The 22,424-nt window shown below is 39.5% G+C and overlaps 1 protein-coding gene and 1 pseudogene across 2 annotated transcripts in view; both read right to left on the reverse strand.

Moving 5' to 3' along the window:
* The window catches only part of RBKS (ribokinase), a 77,260-nt gene that overhangs the window by 23,691 nt on the left and 31,145 nt on the right, over positions 1 to 22,424 (reverse strand). The window contains exons 5-8 of one of the 2 annotated variants that reach the window (XM_036224068.1): positions 20,965 to 21,129; positions 13,185 to 13,276; positions 7,462 to 7,650; positions 3,678 to 5,939 (exon numbers count right to left, since the gene is read on the reverse strand). In XM_036224068.1, the coding sequence (XP_036079961.1) occupies positions 5,835 to 5,939; positions 7,462 to 7,650; positions 13,185 to 13,276; positions 20,965 to 21,129 (551 nt within the window). In that variant the 3' untranslated portion in view covers positions 3,678 to 5,834. Of the gene's footprint in view, positions 1 to 3,677; positions 5,940 to 7,461; positions 7,651 to 13,184; positions 13,277 to 20,964; positions 21,130 to 22,424 lie in introns of those variants that run through there. The other variant, XM_016145353.2, reaches the window with a different exon arrangement.
* On the reverse strand, positions 17,826 to 17,944 carry LOC118605810 (annotated as a pseudogene).

A 22,424-nucleotide genomic window follows, 5' to 3' on the forward strand; every position in this document is an offset into this window, starting at 1 on the left:
AGCCGGGTTGTTTACCTTTGGGAGCACTGTTCCTCTTGTCTAAAATGGGCACTGACCCCACCTTGCAGGGTTGCTCTGAACATGCGAGATGATGCACAATGCCTGGCACAGAAGAATTTTCTGGCTTTTCATTATCAGCCAGAGAATCTTTATTCCCGAAAATCTGTAAGAATCAGGAATTTCAGAGGTTGAAAATGCCTCGGAGGTCACCTATTCCAGACATCATGTTTGGATGCACAACCAGAGCCCCAAACATACTGAATCATTTACCCACAGTAACCTGCTAGTTAATGGCTAAATCAGGAGTAGAACTCAGGATATCATCTGCCCTTACCCACTGGGACCAATGATTACAGTTAAACTGTATGCAAAACTCTTGCGATATTTCACCAAAGAGGTGACTTAGGCTGATCCTATTTAGTTCACATCAGATTATTTTCTCCTCATGGAACAGATGATTTTTCAGTATTCACTTTAGGTCACTTCCGAAGCATGTTCATTTGCTTTTTTTTATGTGTTAATCTGCTTGGGCCAACATAACAAAATACCACAGACTGGGTGGCTTCAACAACAATAATTTATTTCTCATAGTTCTGGAGGCTAGGAGTCCAAGATCAAGGTGCTGCCATGGTAGATTTCATTCTGAGGTCCCTTCTCCTGCCTATGGGTGGCCACTATCTTGCTGTGTGCTCACATGACCTCTTCTTCGAGTGCACACACATAGAGCTAGTTCTCTGGTGTCTCATAACGGACATTAATCCTATGGGATCAAGGCTCCATCCTTATGACCTCATTTAACCTTAATTACCTCCTTGTAGGCCCCGTCCTCCAGAGTCACATTGGGTGTCAGGGCTCCAATATATGCATTTTGGAAGGGATACACAATTCAGTCCAAAAGACTGTGTTACATGTGTTCCTCCATCCCTCATTAGCCATTCCGTTCAGGTCTATTTCAAATAGGAGATACATGAACGACCAAGTACGTGAACCATTAAGCACCTAAACATGAGGCACCATCACCTATGGCCTGGCTCCTTTTACAACTCCTCCAGGTCCTCAATTAATGAAGACCAAGAAATGTGGCAAAAACCAGAATCTGGATCATTCAATATATTATTGCGAGAATGAAAGTTGAAGAGTTAAACTGAGATATATAAGCAGACTCATTCAGAAAGAAAACTTGAACACTAGTAAAGTCACTTTGAAGATCTGTGTGCATTGGAGTGACAAACAGAAACAGTGCAGCTTTGACATTTATTCTGATATTTCCAAGGGAAACTGTATGAAATAACATATTTTTGAGGGATTTTTTTTAAAAGAAAGATTAAGAACAAAAAACTGTCAAAAGCGTGTGTAGTGAAATATCCAGACTTAAGGAGGTTCACGTGCCCTGGATCTAAAGGTAATATAGAACTTATTCTTTGGCAATAGGGGACGCTCCATTCAGAAGTCATCTGAAGTCCAAGGGCCACTCAGCTCACTGCCATAGAGGTTCCGGGATGCTTGGGAGGTTCTTTATGAGACCAAGAGTGAATTGTAGCCAACTACTGGCTCCTTTGTGAGAATGATGCTCAGAATACCCTTTTAGAAATTACATCACCTATCTTATTTGCTAGATGTGGCTCCAAATAATTTTCCCCTATGTCCCAAACTTATATTTACCCCAGATTTCAAAGTAATAAATGAAAAATACAGGGTTGTGGAAAAACTCAAAGAATTCAAAAGAATATGGAGTAGGATGTGGAAGTCCTCCTTTACAACACCTTCCCCCCATTCTATTCTCTTTCCCATGAGTAATGATCATAACAGTTTGGTGGTTTTCCCCCCAGATTTTAAAATATGTTTTTAACTACAAATAGCTAGTGCCTTACCAGCAACTGTGACTACTGCAAGACTCAAATATTATGGATAGAAAGGGAAAAAAAGAATAGGTTAGAGAACCCTGGTGCCCCTGGCTTTTGACTACTCTGAGTTTACTTATATGCTCTGAATTAAGATGATTTATTATAAAGTGAGTGATTCTTGAGAAGACAGATTTAGTTTATGGGATGAATTCTCAAAATTAGAGTATCAGTGGAGATTCTAGGACATAACCATTTATGTGTAGAAAAGCAATTTATATATAATTTTACAGCACTTACAGGCCAAGGATAATTAGTGTTACCACATATTACATCACACTAGCACAATAATCTTAAACCATGGCCATGCTTAAACACACGTGACCCTGACTAGGCAGTGGTTAATCATGAACACAAGAAGGCGAAGCCCCTAACCCTCAGGTTGAAGGACCGGGGCGAGGACATGCGTGCCATGTCATTTTGAGGCTGAGATTCAGACGACAGAGAGAGATGGGAAAAGAGACACATCTGTCACGTCTTCCAAACTGAGCCGAGGACATCTGCAGCTACTGCCACCATCTCGCTCTGGTACAACGGGAAAACGAATGTAAAAATAGAAGTGATATATCCAACTATTAACACTGAGGCAAAACTGAATACAGCAGTCTGCACAAGTATCGACGTAGAACGGGAAATGGCTCCTTCTAGGGCGGGCTCTTGGTCTCAAGTGGACAATGTGCCAACTAACTAAAGCTGTTTCCATCATCCACACCAACCCCGATTCACTTGTTTAATTTTTCCCAGCTTTATTGAAGTATGATTGACAAATAAAATTGAAGTATGATTGACAAATAGGATTCACAACATGATTTTTTTTTTTAAAGGTGTATATCCTAAGGATTAAGAGGAGAAAAGTGAGAAAGTTACAAACCAACTGAGAGCAAGTAATACTCTCTTGACAGAAAAGAATAAAATGGCTCTCAGGGGTTCCTTGCCTCATCATGTGAATTATCTCCTCTTCATCAGACTTATGAAGAGGCTGAACAGCTGTGTACAGAACAAGCAAGGATTTTAATAATGAGAGTACTGGATGACAGGACAAAGAAAGCATAAAAAAGTGGAGGGAGAGTCTACACCCAGAAAATAACCACCCTTGTTCCCTGCTCCACTGGGGGGGATGTTGAGAGCCCATTCAGTAGACTCAGTAGAGCAATTAAGTGAGAGAGTCTTTATCACAAGAGTATCCATTCATTAGCGAAGTGCCTAGATGGATCTTTTTGTTATTTTTTTGACTTTTGTTTTCTAAATTGAGATAACATTAACAAACCATAAAATTTGCCCTTTAAAGATACACAGTTTAGTGGTTTTTAGTATTTCCACAAGAGCGTATAACCATCACCATTCGGGACGTTTTCATCACCCCAGAGAGGAACCCTGTACTCATTAGCAGTCACTCTCCATTCTCCCCTCTCCTCAGACACTGGCAACTGTCAGTCTACTTTGCTTCTATAGATTTGGTTATTCTGGATATTTCAGACAAATGGAAGCATGCAATATGTGGCCTTTTATGTCTGGCTTCTTTCAGTTAGCATAATGTTCTGGATGTTCATTCATGCCATAGCTGACATGAAGGGGTTCAGAACAGGCCTCCCCAAGATGTGTTCCTTTACGCATGAATTATTTTGAGCTGAAGGCAACTGAGACCCTGTGGGCTCACTTGAAACTCTTACCTCTTCCTTAAAGAATTTAAATTTGGGGCCTTGCCCATAATAAGAATTATCACCAGAAATAACATTTTATGACCTATTTATAGGGCAGGGCAAACTTCTAGTTACTGAACATCTGCTCTTCTTATCCTACGAATGATCTCCCTCCCCTCTGAAGCCCCCGGGTGCCTTACCTCCTCCTTAGCTCAGAATGTCATATGTACTTCATTTTAACTCTCCGTCTAGGAACCTCTCATGGATGTGGGGTTTCTGACTCTCTCATGTATATGGGGTCCCATACATATGCATGCAATTAAATTAGATTGTTTTCTCATTTCTCTATCTCATGTCAATTTAATTATTAGACCAGCCGGAAGAATCTAGAAGGGTAGAGGAAGTTTTCTTCCTCCCCTACAGTATAAGCCACAATTTGTTTATCATTCATTGGTTGATGAAAATTTGGGTTGTTTTTAATTCTGGGCTATTATGAATAATGCTGCTATGAATATTCATGTATACTTTCTGTGTACACATGTGTTTTCGTTTCTTTGGGGGATATACCTAGAGGTAGGTATATTGGAATTAACTCTAAATTTCACTTTTTGAAGCATTTCCAGACTCTTTTCCAAAGTGACTATACCATTTTACATTCTTACCAGCATTGTTTGCGGGTTCCAATTACTCATACTAGTCAGCACTTGTTATTGCCTATTTTTGATTATAGCCATCCTAGTGGGTGTGAAGTGGTATCTTATTGGGTTTTGTCATTTAAAAAAATCAGAGGCAAAAAGAAGTCTCAAAAGAACAGGCTTAAAGTGTTAACGCCCCATCTCTCTCCACAATCATTTCCATGGGGCAAATACTTTAAATTCTTTTAGTGGTTTCTTCTGGTATTTATCTTCTATTTCTGGTAATATGCGTATACTGCTATTTTGTTTTATACTGCTATTTTTAAAAAACAGTTTTAGATGTTATCTCTTGACTTCCAACTATGGAAGATGAGCATCTAGTTCTCTTCCTCCATGTGCACACAAACACACACTCGCTTTATCCTTCCATCTTCACAATATGATTATAATCTCCATTTTAAATCAGTAATTGGACTTACATTGTTATGACTATGAATTCACAGCTATGTGGTGTAGTAAGATTATATTTACTTAATCATACTTTTCCCCTTTAGACTCCAGATGACCTAGGGGAAAAAATTTGCCTCATTTTTTTTTTTTTCATTTCCTCAGTTTTCTACATATTACTACTACTTTGTCCTCAAATTCTGCACGAAAACTAAACATTGCGGAATATTCACACGCGTGAATATTCTCCTATTTCTTCCTTTTTCCTTTTTCGTTTGTTTCTGGGGGTGCGTTTCTCCCCGAGCCCTCCACTCTCCCGCTCTCATCCGGACTGACAGGTTACGGGCTCGCCGCATGGCTGCCGTCCCGGAATTTCCCTTCATCATCCCTGATTTCTGTCCTGCTTCCTCTGTATCACCTGTTTCCTGGACCCCACATTTTCCTTTGTCTCAGTCTTATTCCTCATTTTTCACTAGCATATCTTCCAGTAGCTTCTTTATTCCTCTATTCCTCCATTACTGCGTCTTTCGTATTAAACAGATATTTTCTAGTGTACGATTTTAATTTCCTTGTTTCTTTTAGGTTTTTTTTTTTTGTCCTAATGATTCCATTAACACTTTAACTTAAAAAAATCTACTTGTAACTAGTGCCAACTCGATTCCAATAGAATAAAAGTTGTTTATGCATGCTTTCATGTTACCATGGCTGCGCTGAGCCGTTGTGACAGAGCAGGAATGCGTATGGCCTCGGAAGCCTCAAACTTTACTATCTGGCTCTTTATAGAAAAAACTTGCTGATCCTGATCCGGTGCCCGGATCTTCCTCATCCCAGTCTCTATCTCCCGCCTCTGAGCATTAGGTAATCCGTTCCTCTTCTGAACACAGACTGCTTTTTCACCTTTCACGAAACCTAGACATTAACTGCAAGTGCAAAGAAACCAAATGAAGGGGCACAAAAAGCAAACAGTTTCTTGGTGCACATCGCTGTGTTTAAGATCCTCGAAGTTGTCACCTGTCACGTCTATGAAATCCAATCCTTCAACATGAAATTTTTCTGTTTTCTAGTCTGGTTATCGATAGTGACTCAAATTTGAACATTCCCAAGGCTAGTTTCTTCATCATTTAGTCCCATGCCCAAGCAGTGTATTTTCATACGCGTGTTCTGTGCTGGGGACGGGTTGTTTTTTCTGACCAGCATTGATGTCCCATCCTCTAATAAGAGTTCTTTGATTTTGATATGACGCCAAGATGGGGCACGATGTGCGGCAGAGTGTGGGCAGGGAGCTGCCCGGGGTTGCCACTGCAAGGCAGACATACCTGAGCGAGCGAGCGGGCGGGTTAGCCTCTGCACTCACCAGTTTCAGACTTTCTAATTACGCACACCAAACACCTTTTCTGTGTGAGCTCGTTTGTTGTTCTGCTGCTGCTTATGAGCAGAAACCGGAGTCGTGACTGACACAGGCACTGAAAGCCGAGGCTAAACCACTTTTGGGGACCCGCATAGGCCTGACATCTCCACGAGGACCCTTCATCTCATTTTTAGGAAGAGAGAAATAAATTCCTCTACTTTAGTTCAGGACCTAGAATAGTTTTAGTCTAATGCAGGATCAATTTCAGAACTAACGAGAAACCTCTCAAATTCAGGTTACTGTTCATCTTGACAAAACAGAAAAAAACACAAATGGTTTCGGAAGATCAAATACGAAGAAAACAACAACATCAAGTACAATTTATGAAATACCCAATAAAACACATTTTGAAAGGCAGTCGTGATGTAATTTCATATAATAAAAGCATGCCTTGCACTTATCTATTTTTCAAAGCATATTTGTATCCAAAACTTCATCAGATCCCTTTAGGCTTCTTTTTTGATAAATGACCCACATTTTAAAGTCTTTTCTAAGCATAAAAACCAAAGCATATTTTACAAATAGTTATACAGCACTTTCTTATAACTAAAAATCCTAAAAGTTTTATTCTTCCTCAACTCGTTTCGTGCCCCTGACATGTGCTTACTTTCCTAGTCAGCTCTTCTGCTTTCTAGGCCATAAAGAGACAATTTTTATCTCTCCAGCTTTAGAGGAACCCTGAGCCTTTTTTCTAATTTGTTTCCTTGTCATCCTTGCTCTGTAGCTAGCCATGACTTGTCCACTTAAGCTGCTTGTCCTCACCACAGCGCCTTACACATGAAGTATCCACAGGCCTAGTTTTGAACCCCCAGCTCTGTTACTTCGCAGCATAATGATCCTGAGCAAGTTTCTGAATCTATAAGATGAGGATAATAATAGCACCCACCCCATACAATAGTTGTAAAGATTAAATGTGATGTACACAAAAGAGACACAGTAAGCATGTAGTAAATGTTAACTGTTATTATTTGTTGGCTGAAAGAATGAGCTCTGATAACCACTGCTCCTTGCGATTTCATTCCACATGAAGCCTGTTAAATGTGGTGATTTTTTTATTGTCTAAAATTTAAGCCCCGCGAAGGCAGAGACTTTGTCCTGCTCTAGCACCTAATATATGCCTGGCATATAATAGGTATTCCAAAAATATTGAATAAATGAATGAATGAATATAGGTAATAAAGGTATAATTTTACTGATATTTCGATTTTTTGGGTGGGAAATCTGAGGCTCAGGTTAAATGCCTGGTATGAGGCTCTACAGTGAGTTAGGGAGGGAGTAGAATACAGTTCTCCTGCCCGGTTGTTCTTCCCTTCCCCCATATCACCTCCTAGGGCCTTTACCTCATGATCCCAAAAATTCAAGTGCAAAAATCCTAGGAACTAAATGGTGATTTCAAGGGCCAAAAATGATTCTGAAATTTAAAAACCTACCGTGGTGTCCACAGCCTTGACTTTCTCTGTGGGAATGTGCTTCGGAACAGGCTCTGCCTGTGACAGCACCACACATCCTTCGGCACCTAAGGTGACGATTACGACCCGGCAGCCCCTCTGCATGAGCACCAGGGCAGCCTGCCCAGCCGACGCGGGGCTGCTGACTGCGAGGCCCGTCAGAATCTCAGCCTGGAATGCACAATAGTTAAAGGAAGCCGTGAGGAGAAAAGTAACTGAGGTCCACTTCCAGATTAGACTTGTTTTTCTAGAAAATGTCTCCTTTATTTTGCATCACAACCAATGCAATGGAGAACTTTGATAGATACTGGCTCAGGAAAATAAATAAAAAAACAACAATGATGACACAAACAAACTATAAAAGACATGTTGGGACAACTAGAGAAATCTGAACGTGGCCTGGATATTAGATAACAGTAGAGAATTATTGATATTTTTCTTGGGTGTGATAATGGTATTGTGGCTCCTTGAAGCAGATGCATGCTTAAGTATTTAGGGGTGAGGTATTATGTTATCTGCAACTTACTCTCAGACGATTCCGCCACAAACAAAAATACACACGGGGAGAGGGGAAGCAATAGAACAAAATGTTAACAACTGTTTATGTAGAAAGTATGAATGTTTGCTGTATCGCTCTTTCAGCTTTTGTGTGTGTATCTACAGTAATTTCCATAATAAAGAGCGGGAACATCGGGGTACATAACTCTTTACGAATGTTTTCAAACTTTTTGGGTAAATACCCAGAAGCTTTCACAGTGGCCAAGACATGGAAACAACCGAAGTGTCCTTTGATAGATGATTGGATAAAGAAGATCTGGTACATTGATACAATGGAATATTGCTCAGCCATAAGAAAAGATGAAACACCACCATTTGCAACAACATGGATGGACCTTGAGATAATCATGTTAAGAGAAATAAGTAAAACAGAAAACGTTGAGAACCATAGGATTTCACTTATACATGTGGTATAAAGCTGAAAGCAACAAACATGACAAGCCAACAGAGAATCATGGACACAAACAACAGTTAGGCGATTACCAAAGGGAAGGGTGGGAAGGTAGATAGAGTTAAAGGGGTCAGATATGGGGTGATGGAAGGAAATCTCACTTTGGGTGGTAAATACAATGCAGTACACATGACGTGTTATTGAACCGTACACTTGAAACCTCTGTGATTTTTTTATTAACCAACATCACCCCAATAAATTTAATTAAAAAAAAGTTAGGGGTAACAAAGAAAAGCCTACAAAAGAAAGAAAGGAAGAGTGGGGAGGGAGGAAAGGAGAAAGGGAGGGACCGCTGCCAATGACTTTGATAGAAATCATGCCTGTAACATGTGAGGACGCAATTCTTCTGGGCCTCTACCGGGCCGTAATGCTTTTCTCATGTTACTAATCCCAGCTTTCGAAGTTTGTATACCACTCATTTCTTTTGTTTGCGCTGGAGAAGACGGCAGCAGAGTAGCGGAGCCACTGCTACGTAGCTGAAAAAGCGTCATCGTGACATTCGGGTCTCCACCACTTCGCCCTGTGACTCTCCCCCAGTCACGCACAGTGAGGGGCTTGCACAGGAGCTCTCTCCCGGGGTGTGGAAAGGTCCCTGGCTGAAGCAGCCCTGAGGGGCGGCAGCCCTGCTCCCGCACCCCCGAGGCGCCCCTCCGGCCTCTCCGAGGGACCTCTGTGGTTCTGAGGTAGACAGCCGAAAAATCACTGGACTAGATGAATTACACGATGCTTCTGGACTCGGAAAGCTTATAAGTAAATTCTGTCTTTACTGTATTACAGTTTAAGTGTATACTATCTCTTCCTAGGAGTGGGTCTGTCCCTTCCCGGGACCGCTCCGTTTTGTCGCCGGTAAATCACCCCAGGGCGGCTGCTGCAGTTTTCCCAGTAGCACAGGTTTCATTAAGCGACCATGTGTCATCCCTTACCATCTTTTCTCCACAGACCCTTTCAGTCTGAAGTGGCTTTGAGGCTGTTTTCTTTTTTTGTTTTTACGTTTCATTAGTTTTCATTACTGGGATTACTTAAGTCTCTTGGGTTGGTCTATTTTCAGAAACACTGACTTCTTTGTGGTTTCTAAAAACTTAAAAAAAACTATTCTTTAATGAAAAAACTTGAACATAAAAAAATGCAATAAACAGACATGTACCTACCATCTACCTTTGACAAATCTTAATTTTACTTTTGCTTCAGATATTTTTCTTTAAAGTAGGTAAATATCTTCTATATATATTATTTAGAGAAGTGCTTCCCCTCTCAACATTATTTAATTCATGTTGACATATGTAGCTCTACTTTTTTTTAAACTGCACAGAATTCCATACGGAAATGTACTAGGGGTTAAACAAAATGTATTCTATTTTTCATGAATATTTTGGTTTTTCCATTTTCTCCTGTTACGAGCAAAGAAGTATTGGATATTCTTATCATTTAGATGTAGTCTTGTCTTTTTTTCTCTGGCTGCTTAAAATTTTTCTGTCTTTACCCTTGATTTTATGTAGTTTCATCAAATGTACGTTAGTAGAGAGTTATGGCTATTTGTGCCACGTGACTTTTAGTGCGCTTTTGATCTGAGGACTCGCGCCTTTCTTCAATCGTGGAAAACACCTTGCAGTTTCTCCTCTAATATTTCCTCTTTTCAGTTCCCTCCATTCTCTTCTTCCACGCCAACTAGCTGTATGTTGGAGTCTGTCAAGTTATCTTTTATTTCTCTAAATTCCTTTTTAATATTTAAAAATATTTTTCTATCTGTGCTACTTTCTGGGTGAATTGAGTTTTCCACTTCTAGGTGAATTGATCGAGGTCTTCTTTTAATTTACTAATTCTTCATTCTAGTCTAATGTTCATCTTTCTAATAAGTGCTTAGAAATTTCAATGCTGTTTTTTCATTTTCAAGACTTCTACTTGATTGGTTTTCATATTTGCATATTGTTGCTTCGATTCTGTTTTTCTTCCACAATTTCTTCTTTTTTAGTGAGTGACAGTCTTAATCATAATTATTTTACAGTCTTTTGGGAATTGTTTTATTATTTGAATTTCTTCTTGTGCAGATTGATCTCGAGATTGTTGATTCCACTGGTAAACTCTCACAGCACTGTGTTTCTCCTTTGGAGGCTCGCCTTGCTCCCTGTGAGTTAGAGTGTTCACACTTCACACTTCAGCTCCCACCAGGCTTCTCCCTGCCTTTCGAAGGTTTTTTAGTTGCATCCATTAGGCTTCTGAGGGTCTCTAAACCAGAGCAAGGTGTTATATTGGCAATATAGAGTTCCTGTTCTGGTGTTGTTGGTGATATGGCCAATCCAGTCACTAAGTCAGCAGTTGGCTTGGTACCTTTCCTTCCTGCTCAGAGGCAGTATCTCTGACCTCCTATCTCGTTGAGTTTGGAGCCCTACGTAGGCTGTAGTCTTGGCAGCAGGAGTAGCAGCTTCCTCTACCTTTTTTGCTAGAAGGGGAGCCCAAGCACAGCATTTCTGGTTTCTAGCAGTGGGCACTGCTCCAAGCTCCCATGAGTAGCACATATTTAGTACCTATTATCCATAGGAGGCAAACTTCCTACCGGTTATACCTGCTTCTGGGACTGGAGTCCAGCATACCCTGGGCAGAATGCTCTGTGATTCTGTTATATTTCTGACCTGTGGAGTTATTTATTTTGATTTTGAGCTTGTGAGTATCTTTTCCTTATCTCTTTTTAAATTTATATAGCAATGGTTTGTGTGTGGAGCACAGGGAGCATCTTAAAGCATGAATTTACATTATTATTCTGATTAGAAGATTGTTAAGCTTTTAAAGTTTTTCGTTTTCCATTACATTTTCAGATCAGTTTTCTCAAAGACCAGAGTTTGTTCATTTGTTCATTCATTCATCCATTCATTCATTCGATAAGCATTTACTAGGTGCTAACTATGTGCCAGCTATAGTTTAACAGATGGTCATTTCCAAAGATAACTGTATCAAAATATACATAACATTGTACATGTTCTTTTTACACTGTGACAATGACAATCTTCTATTGAGAGGTGGGGGACCAGGGTGTATTTTCCTGCCTTAATCAATAATAGAATGGGCCAGAAGAGATGCTGTGTGACTTCCAAAGCTAAGTCATAAAAGCCAACATGTCTTCTGCTTGGTGCTCTCTCTCTGTTTATTGGTTCTTGAAACTCAGCTTCCATGTTGTGCGGAAGCCCAGGCCACAAGGAGAGGCCATGTGTGAGTGTTCTGGCCAGCAGCCAGCATCAGACAGCAAGCATGTGAGTGAAGGAGGCTTCAGATGATTCCAGCTCTCAGCCTTTGAGTCTTCGGGGCCATAGACATCATGGAGGAGAAGCACGCCATGCTGTGCCCTGTGTCAATTCCTGATGCCCAGAGTCCGTGAGAGACAATAAATAATTCCTGTTGTAAGCTACTACATTTTGGGATAATTTATTATGCAGCAATAGATAACTATACACATAGGGATAGCCACTGGAGATACAATAGTGAATAAGACAGATGTCCCTGTCCCTACAGGGCTAATGATTTAATGGAGAAGATAAAAGTATTAAACAAATAATTTGAACTGTCGAGTGTTTAAAGAATAAATACAGTGCTCTGTAAGTACCTAGCAGGGAAATCTAAGTCAGTTTGGCAGCTGAGGATAATCTAACCTCTTGTGAAATAGTCACTATCTCCTATAATTCCTTTTTCTTAGCACAAAGCCTGGCCCTGGTGGTTGCTCAGAAATATTGCATAATGCAATTGTGGTTTGTTAAAATCAGTTTTCTGTGGCAGGCAGTCCTCTTTCTTGTTTACTTTATGTTCTGAGCGATGAAATTCACAAAAAGGCAGATTAGGAAATCCTAGAAACTGTCTTTCAGCTTTCAAACCAAATGGAACACTACATTATAGTTCACGAATTGCTAACTTTCTATCTCTGCATGTCACACTGTATAATATGTCTGGCCTCCTGATGTCGAGAGAGCCCGGGTCTAAAACTGTCTGGCTTTAAAAGGGAGAAATGTTGGAATTTTCTTCCTAAAATGCTTCAGAGTAAATGATACAACATGAGTACACTGATAGATGTTTTATGCAGATCTATAAATTTTGACCCTCAGAGGGACTGAGAGGGTGCTCCCCTAAAGGAGGGGACCCCAAGGTCTTTCCCACAGCATCAATGGAGAACCGATGTCTGTCTACAAATGCAGTCACAGGATCTTCACAATCGGCCACAGCAAACGCTCCTGTGGGTTTGTGTTAAGTAGGGTTGCTAGAGTAAACACAGGACACCCAGTTAAATCTGAATTTCAGATAAACGACAAATAATTTTATAGTATAAGTTCATTTAGTATATTACTTGTTGTTTATCTGAAATTCAAATTTAACTGGGCGTCCTGTATTTTTATTTGCTAAACCTGGCAACTCTAATACTAATTAGTAAATAGAACGTGGAAAAAGGAAAACAAAATACCAATAACGTGAGAGCAGGGAGAACACTAACATCGGTTGAGGTTTGATAAGTGCCAGATTATGGGGATGACTCAGAACCTTTTTTTTTTTTTTAGGACTAATTTCCTTTCTCCACACCCCCGTCAACTGAGAAATTTGTTTTCACTGGGCCCAAGAATTCACATGCAATCAAATTGATGTGGTTAGCCCTGCTTCTTTGCTTATTCATTTAAACGAGTCTTTGGTTTCTCATGAAATGAGCAAAACCTTCCGTCCTTACCTCACTTTCATTGCAGCAGAACACATCCGAGAGAGTGTAGAAGCGGGGGTCCAGGTCAGCAGTGGCAGGAGCTGGATTGAACAACGTTTTCACTGCAGACAAATGGAGGAGGGGTTCAGTGGTTCTCATTTTTAATATGGTGCATTTACAGACATTCGGTGAGAGAAATCCCCGAGTGCAACCACTTCTCCCATTAGATTAAAAATTAACGTAGTTATAGATGTAGAAAAGTCTAAAATCTCAATCTCTATGATAGTCCGGTACCAACTCCTTATTTCCATTTACTCTACTTCTCACTTTACAACATTTCAGCTCTAAGGGCAGGCATCAATATTTGTAACCAAGGTGATTACAAAGTTATGGCGAAGGGCAACAAGAGGATTAAATAAGATTTTAAATGTGGCACGAAAGGACTTGTATGAATGTGAACATTCAGGCTGGTGAACATTTTTGTGGGTTAGTTTAAATGCTTAGTTGCAAGGCTAATTCATAAATCCATTTTCCAGGAAAGAAAAAAAGAGATGACAGAAAAGAAACAATGAAGAGCTCAAAATTTTCCTGGTAGGACTAGTACGTAGGAAGCTCATGTACATATACATATTTTGAACACTTATGTATATCTTCCAAATATATCAGAATTAGTCACGCAAACATATATACTCACACAAAAGCTTACATTCTTGGCTACTGTAAACAATCTAAGAACATAAAGGAAAGACTGGGAAAGGAGGAGAAATTCAATCAGTCTGAGAGCTAGCTCAGACTAGGAGACGGTAGGAGGCTGGGGAGAGCAGAAACAGGGCAAATGAGAATAGCACAGCCATTGCAGTTTCAGAAGTGCATTTTTCAGAGGAGGAAAGTGAGCCTCAGAGAAATGAGGTCATGGTCAAGGTCATATACTGGGACTTGTGTAGGCTGGGTCCCCTACCTGGGGTCCTTTAGCTTTAAGTCCAGGGTTTGGTTATATTTAAAATAGTTGCCTTTCTAGGCCAGGATGCTGTCCATAGCAGCACAAGCCCACAATTCCAATTTACAACATTTTAAAACAGCTTTTGTTTGGGAAGCTTCCCCTTTATCAAAACACTCACTTATCCACCAAAGTGCCCAACTAGATTGGTTGGTCTTCTTTTCCTCTACCCAGGTCCATGGACTTACATATTTAGTAACCTCAATTATTAGAGGTCTATAGAGTAAAATCCTCTAGCTGCAGTTCTCAGAGACTCTTCCAGAACAGTGTGGTTCACAAACTTGGCTGTGCATCAGCATCACTAGGAGGGCTTAATAAGATTTCTGGGCCCCACCTCTAACCCACTGAATCATAATCTCTTGAGGTAAGATCAGGGATGTGCACATTGACGAGTTCTCTAAGTAGCTCTTCCATACCTGTCTTGGCACCGATCCATTCCACATTCTTGGGGAGCTGCTTATCAGCACATGGCCAAAGGAAACTGTCCACTACTTCTGCCTGATGAGGCTAGCTAGTTTGCTTCTGCACCTTCCTTGGTCTTAACATTTTGGTTTGGCCAGTGGATTGTGTCCAGTGGTTTACGGGATGATGCTATCCCCAGATTTTCATTATTTTAGAATCCAGAATGTCTACCCACGGAAATTCTATGGTATATTTTTGGCTGCCCATATTTTTGCACAGGGTTATTGTGTAGCTTAAATTAGAAAAGGGATGTAAAAGCCCTGTGTAAACTGTAAAGTGTTGTACAAATGTAAAGGATTATTACTGTTATTATATTGTCCTTTACACACAGCCTGACACCCCCGCCTGTCCACCCATCTCTTCTGCCTTCTGTTGGAGTCTGTAGCCTGGCAACAATCTCTCTCATTTGTTTTCCCAGTTTTGCGAGGTCTTAGAGATGTCAGTCATGCATAAAGGCCCTCATTGCCCAGCATTCTAACACACCTATTTACATTTTAGGTTTTCAGAACAAATATGTTGTTTCTTATTTCTTATTTCTTAAATTGAGACACCATTGCTCACCTATATGATCCTCAACTCTGCACTCGGCAGCATCTGAGCACAGGTTAGAGCAAACTACCAGTTAGGAAAAATGGGGTAGAGCTGTTCTTATAAAAGTTCCATTTTATCTCAAAAGATCCCTGATCAGGCAATTCCTTTCCTAAGCCTGTCCTACAGAATACACAGGCATGCAAGTGTGGTACAGTGATGTCCATTCAGCTCTGTTTGTAACAGAAAAAAACAAAAAGAAACCTAAGCATCAAGCAGAGAAAACTGGTTAAAAAAATTATGACACATACATCCAATGGAATGCTCTGCTGCTGTCAAAAAGAATGAAGTAGACCTCTGTTTTGTCATGGGAAGATTTCTAGAATTTATTTATAAGAAGGCAGTTTTATAATAAAATCTATGGTATCATCCCCCTCTTTTTTTTAAACAAAACAAATAAAATATAGCTATATGTATATTTATATACCTACATAGAAGGGAAAAGAGTCTGAGAGGTTATTCACTAAACTAATAAGTGATTAATTACAAAAGACTGATGAGAAAAAAATATGACCACAGATTACCAGGTATACACCATGCAAAGACATTGTTGTAAAATATAGTAATATTTTACATCAAAAACAAACACACTTTGAATGAAATGAGATGTCTAGGTTTTGCTTCAGAATAGCCTGAGGTTGCAATGGGGGGTTGAGAGTGATGAGTTTGGGCAGGGATGAAGCAGGGTTGGTCACGTGTTGATAATTACCGAAGCTAAATGACAGTACCTACGGATTTACCATACTGCTTATTCTCTATGTACCCATATATATTTGAAATTTTCCACAATAAAAACAAACTTTAAAGAAACAATTCTACTGGCTCTTAAGCAACAATCACTGGAATGAAGAATTCCATAATTTAATTTGACCATAAATATTGCATAAAAATGAATCAAATCTTACTTGTTTGTATTTTACCAAGGGAAACAAAGCATTCTTACCAGTAGTAATTGCATACATAGGCTCAGTCTGACTAGTAACGAAATTTGGGGGAGAAGTAAAAATGCCAGAAAGAAAGGACTCTCTTTGCCTCGTACTATCATACAGAAGCATAAATACTTTACTATGATGGAAAAAACATGAAGAATCGGTACAGTAGATATAGTTAGTCAAAGAAGAATGCAAAATTGTAATAGAGAAGATGGAAAAAAAATGAAGTCATCCTGGAACCATGCAAAACAAGAAAACACAGAGTAACTTGGAGACACAGAGGTGACCGATAGCACCCAGCAGTCAATATTATTCATTACAGCGTAAGACTGACTGAACTCCAGGACATCATAGCAGCTTGTCATTGGCTGGCACAGTGATGCCAGTGAGGAACTAGGGAGGCCTGGGGGGCAGCCGTATAGGTGCAAAGACAGAAATAAGACAGACGCTCTTAGTGATGGCACCATGGAGGGCGGTGCCTGGACAGTTACAAAGGCCCTAATAACTACCTCAGAGAAACAGGGGAAGAAAATCATCCTAAGCAAAGAAACTGGGAAGGCTGGAGAGCCCCACACACTGGCGTGGCAGTTTCTTAGTCTAGGGGCTCTTTTCTGTGACTTGAGCAGCAAAAACATTAAAACCTTGGGCTACATGCTGGACAATATTATTGTGAAAGTCAAGGTGGCCAGTCAAGAAGTTTTGTTTGCCAAATGGAAACGGACTAAAGTGGCACTAAAAGATATTTTGTATTCTACCTAGAATTTAATCTTGGCGATTATACGATCTCAATTATTTATAATTGTGCCTGTGATATTCCATTTGCTTTTGAAATGGATATAAAGACCAGAACCAACATGTATAATTTCGTCACACGCAGCTGCAGCGCCAGTTCTGCTGTGGGCCTACCTCACAGCATCACGACCTAGGGCGCCCAGAGGGCCACCAGTTCATTTTTGATGTTGCGTGTGCTGTTTCTTTAAAATCACTGCTTTCATTTTAGTAAAGACAGCAAAAGAGTCCCAAGGCAGTATACACAACGATGGGAGGCCCTTTTTCCTCTGTACTTAAACAACTGATATATAATCTAGTTATACAGTGTGTGTAATTCAGAATCTATCACTGGTTAAATAGTAGAGATAAGGAAGCTGTGATAATACACCCATAGACGATGATGATGATGATGGATGATGATTTCACTGTCTTTCTTGTGAGTGGAATCATACTGATGAACACATATGCAGTCTCGTGGGGCAATGGGCGGGACACTCAGTGCTCAACAGATCTTGAAGCTTTGCCTGGTCTGCGCTGTGACCAGTCCATTCACACGTCGCCGCATTAAACTGTGAGAGGTCTCAGCCCGATTCTCTTGTTTTACAGAAGAAACTGAGGCCCAGAGCAAGGAAATGACTTACTTGCCTGATGTCCCGCATTTGCTAAGTGATTGATTCTGAATTCAAGGCCACGCTTCATGACTCCTAAACAGTGCTCCTTTCATTGTCCTATTCTCTCTCGAGAATTAAGATGCATTATATTCTCTCTCTCACACAGACACACACACACCCCTCTCTTAGTACAGGATCTAAGCTGCGTCTGGCTAGTAACTACCAAATGGGGACCAGCTAAGTTCTGGACAGAAGAGCATGTGTGCGTGTGTGCTTGTGAACCTGTGTATTTTTGTTTGTTTGTTTTTTTTGCCTATAGCACCTGGTCTTCCTAAGTGATCTCCCATCCAAGTACTAACCATGCCCGGCCCTGCTTAGCTTCCGAGATCAGACGAGATCGGGCATGTTCAAGGTGGCATGGCCGTAGACATGTGTATGTGTATTTAATGGGGTGAGTGGGGGACACATTGCTGAAAACACTCTAGGGTCCTTTCTCTGTGACTTGAGCAGCAAAATACTCAAAGCTTAGGCTCCATGTTGGACAATGTTATAATTCATGGATTTTACTTTTATAGAGATATTCTTCATACAGTCTCAGTTACTAGAAATCAATGGGATGTTGAAGTTTCTTTATGTAAAGTGTGGTCGAGGAACTTGGGTCTTGGAGTCTGAAATCCTGGTTTCTGTATTGACTAAAAGTATGACCTTGGTTGAGCAAATTACTTAACCTCTCCTAGTCTCAGTCTTCTCAGCTTTAATCTGGGAGAATAATGCCTGCCATATGTTCGTCATAAGTTTTTTGAGGATCAAATACATAGGGAAGTGCTTTATAAGCTGTAAAGTACATATAAATGCAAAGTATTACTACTTGCAGTATTATTATATAAGGTCATGCAGACTTAGGCATGCTGGCTTTTCACAAAAATGTGAAGTAGGCTAAGTGGTCTTTGGCCCGCCATTACCTAACCCCCTTTCTGGTGTCCCCAGGGTCCTACAGCTCCGTAACTGGAAGAAGTGCCTGGCGGGTGATGGAGGAAGCATTTCTGGACCCCATCCAAATGACAGCCAGAGGTCAGGCTGCCTGCCCATCTGGCTAACTCTAGCCTCACCTGTGAAAGGTTGGATCCTCAACTGTGGTTGTTGTATCTTTCCTCCACAAGCTCGGTAGGTAACAAGTAATTAGGAGAGAGGAAACAGTGATCTCTGAGAAGCAAGGGATAGCAGGAAAAAAAGAGAAGTTACATGAGAATGTGCTCTGATCTATAAAAGGAAAGACAGGAGCATGAACGAAGTGGCACACTGTGTGCATATCACCCAAGTAAGAGGACTGCAAGGCAGAGAATGCTCACCATAAGCACTAGAGTTTATCTGTGACACTCTGAGAAAATGTAACAAAATGGGGTTTGGCTCAGAATTCTTTCTGACAGCTTCGAGTCCATTAAAAATACATTAAATGTCAGTGAGAATTTGCCATGGCATGTTGTTTTGCCATGAGGAAGATTTGTTAAATCAGTACATACATTTAAAAGTTCTCCAAAATCATTTCGGTAACTTATTTTCCATTTATTTCTATGTAGAACACTATACACTCTGGGAGAAATCACTTAACACAAACACATGCACACACAGACACACGCACAGACATACACTCTTACTGTTCATTTTTTTCTTTTTTCAGTTTTGTATATTGATGAGAAAGTTTTACCTGGAATAGTCAATGTGGTTCTCTCTCTCTGTTTTTCTTAATATAAATCACAGAACTATTATCATAATATCAACTAGAAGCTATTGTCTTAGAGTGGCTAGTTTTTATTTTTATTTTATTTTTGACCAAATGGTGCTCAGATCAGGATATTATCCAAATTAAAGAGAGAAGAAAATTGGGATTTACTGAGACTTACAACACCAGCTTGGCATCATATTTTATTTTATTCAGTCTCAGAACAATTCTGTAGGGGAGTGTTTCTATATGCATTTAACAGATAAGGCTCAGAAAAATCAGATAATTCTGCAAAGACCACAAAGCGAACAGGGTCGGAAATGGGCTTCTAACTAAGAAGATGCTCTCCCCACTGGTTAGTGAAAAAAAAAACAAAACAAAACAACAAACAAGAAGAAACTATCTGGGTTTTTATAAGTCTGTTATTTCCTGGGGTAGGAGAGGAGGAATTGGTGGGAGAGCGGAGGAATCAAGGGTTAGCCAAAGGCTGACAACTGCTGAAGCTGGGCGACTGGATTCATTACACAATTCTGTTTGCTTTGGCTTTTGAAAAAAAATTTAAGTATAGTCGATCTGTAATATTATATTATTTATATTATTTTCAGATGTTCAATATAGTGATTTGATATTTTTATACTTTACAGTGTGATCACCCCACTAATTCTAGTAATCATCTGTCACCGTGTAAACTTATAACAATACTATTGACTATATTTCCCTTCACCTTTTTCTCCTAGCCCCCCACTCCCTCCTCTGGTAAGCATCTCTTTGGTTTCTGTTTCTACGAGTCTGTTATTGTTTTGTTTTATTTGCTCATTTGTTCATTTGTTCGTTTTTTTTTTTTTTTAAAGATTCTGCCTGCTCTTGTATGTTTGAGAATTTCTAAAATCAAAGGTCAAACAAACAAAGTTGCTTAAAGGACATTGACAACATAGAAAATATTACATATAAATAATCTCTTGTTGTTTATGGAAAAGATAATAAAATTTTACAAAAAGGAGAAAGAACTAATCTTCAATTTCTAGAGGTGTTTATCAAAATGTAGCTGGGCAGTGATTATACATGATATGCAGCCTCTGCTTCTCAGAATGGAAATCGTCCTACAACCTACACTGTATCTTGGACAATGGGCTGCTTAAAAGATTCTAGTTACTATTCGTATTTTTTCTTTTCTTTTCTTTTCTCTCTTTCTTTCTCTTCCTTCCTTCCTTCCTTCCTTCCTTCCTTCCTTCCTTCCTTCCTTCCTTCCTTCCTTCCTTCCTTCCTTCCTTCCTTCCTCTTTCTTTCTCTCTCTCTCTGTCTCTCTTTTTTTCTCTCTCTGTCTCTCTCTCTTTTTCTCTCTCTTTCTTTCTCTGTCTCTCTGTCTCTCTGTCTCTCTCTCTGTCTCTCTCTCTCCCCCTTTCCTTCCTTCCTCCTTCTTTCCCTTCCTCCCTTTCTTTCTAGATTTGAATTTATTTATTTATTTTTATTATAATGACATTAATGAAATCCAGTAAGTTTCAAGCATACAATTCAATAGTAAGGCATAAATAAATGCTACTCATATTATTTTTTACCCTATTTGTAAGGTTTTCTATCATGATCAAGAAATAGAGGAAGTCAGTGAATCTCACAGATGGGAGAAAGAATATTTTACTACAGAAAAAGCCTTGCTTTGCTTAAAAGGTTAACTGTAATTAAGACATTGATAAAAGCTTTTCTAGGAAGAATGACAAATACGTGAAATCACCTCCACTGCGGTGAGCCATTGTTAGGGCTTCCAGAGAAGTCGCTGCAGTCACTTCTAGCTGGCAGATCACTACTCTGGCTCTGCTGATGGCCTTGGCGGCTTCCCTCAGGTCTTCAGTATTCAGAAGTAAATTTGCTCCAGCCACAATAACGATGATATTCTGGCCTGCAAAGAATTTCTACATATTTATATTAAAACAAAGCAAAGCCGAGCAATGATATTCTGCAATGTTACAACCACTCTTAACAAAGTCATTATGGAAACTGTCGTAGGTATCAATTTTAACATTTCTAGGCCATTTAGGTTAAATTTCTTATTCCTAATGTATCTTCTTTTACAGTATCTCAGTTAGATTCATATTATTCTAATCATTTTGAGCAAAATCTAAAAATGATTTCCCTTATTGATGTTCTTATATACAAAGAATATTATCTGAGAAATTATATATAACATACTTTAAAATTTTCTTTTATGGGAGAAGGCTGGTACAATGTATGTGGTAAAGGTTCTTAATCTTAAATGGCAGGTACCATAATGATGAGTATAAACAGGAATAAACTTGCATAATGCTAAACACTAATGCTCTGTAGTATGCAGTTAGTTCAAGGTATACCCTAGGGTATTCTGAAAAGTGATTTTGTAAATCAAAACACATTTTATAATATTTAACAGATGGAAAATTGTACTAATAACATAAGGTAGAAAGAAAGATATTTGGACTAGACTATAGCAGATCAAACAGAAGCAAGGCTAAGGTATCTTATATACTCATCACTTAGACCCACTTTCTACAATACCACCTAAATGCAGGAGATGTGGACATGCATTTTATTTGTCAGGTGAACTCTCAAGAGCTGTGATGTCCAATAAGATAGTCCTGAGCACAAGCCACATGTGGCTATTGACCACTTGAAATGTGTCTAGTCTAATGTGAGATGTGCTTTAATTGTACAATACCAGCAGATTTTATAGACTGAGTACAAAGAAAAGAAGGTAAAATATTAATTTTAAAGAACTTTTTGATTACATGTTGAAAGGATAACATTTTGGATATATAGTGGGTTAGTGAATATATTAAGATGAATTTTACCTGTTTCTGTTTACTTTTTAAAATGTGGCTAATGGAAAATTTAACATCACATATGTGACTTGCATTATATTTCTATTGGACAACAGTGATCTAGAGGGATGAGTTGTAGCAGTCACTTTTTGCGCCGTAGGCTGCTTGTGCTGCTCTTGTATAGACATGACCTAAAATTACCTCTGAATACAGCACACATGCTAGCCTGTCATCTTACCACAGATGTGTTTGTTGGCCACAAAGAGGACTTAATAAAGTGGGGATGGTTCAGCATAAACCCAGCCTCGGTACTGGAAAAATTCAAAGTACCCACACACTGAGAGACGGCATACCTCCTTCATTTTCTCTCTCAGTGATCTCATTCTCTCGGCTAGAGTCA

Source organism: Rousettus aegyptiacus, unplaced genomic scaffold, assembly GCF_014176215.1.
Source record: "Rousettus aegyptiacus isolate mRouAeg1 unplaced genomic scaffold, mRouAeg1.p scaffold_m13_p_7, whole genome shotgun sequence".
NCBI classification, from domain to species: domain Eukaryota; kingdom Metazoa; phylum Chordata; class Mammalia; order Chiroptera; family Pteropodidae; genus Rousettus; species Rousettus aegyptiacus.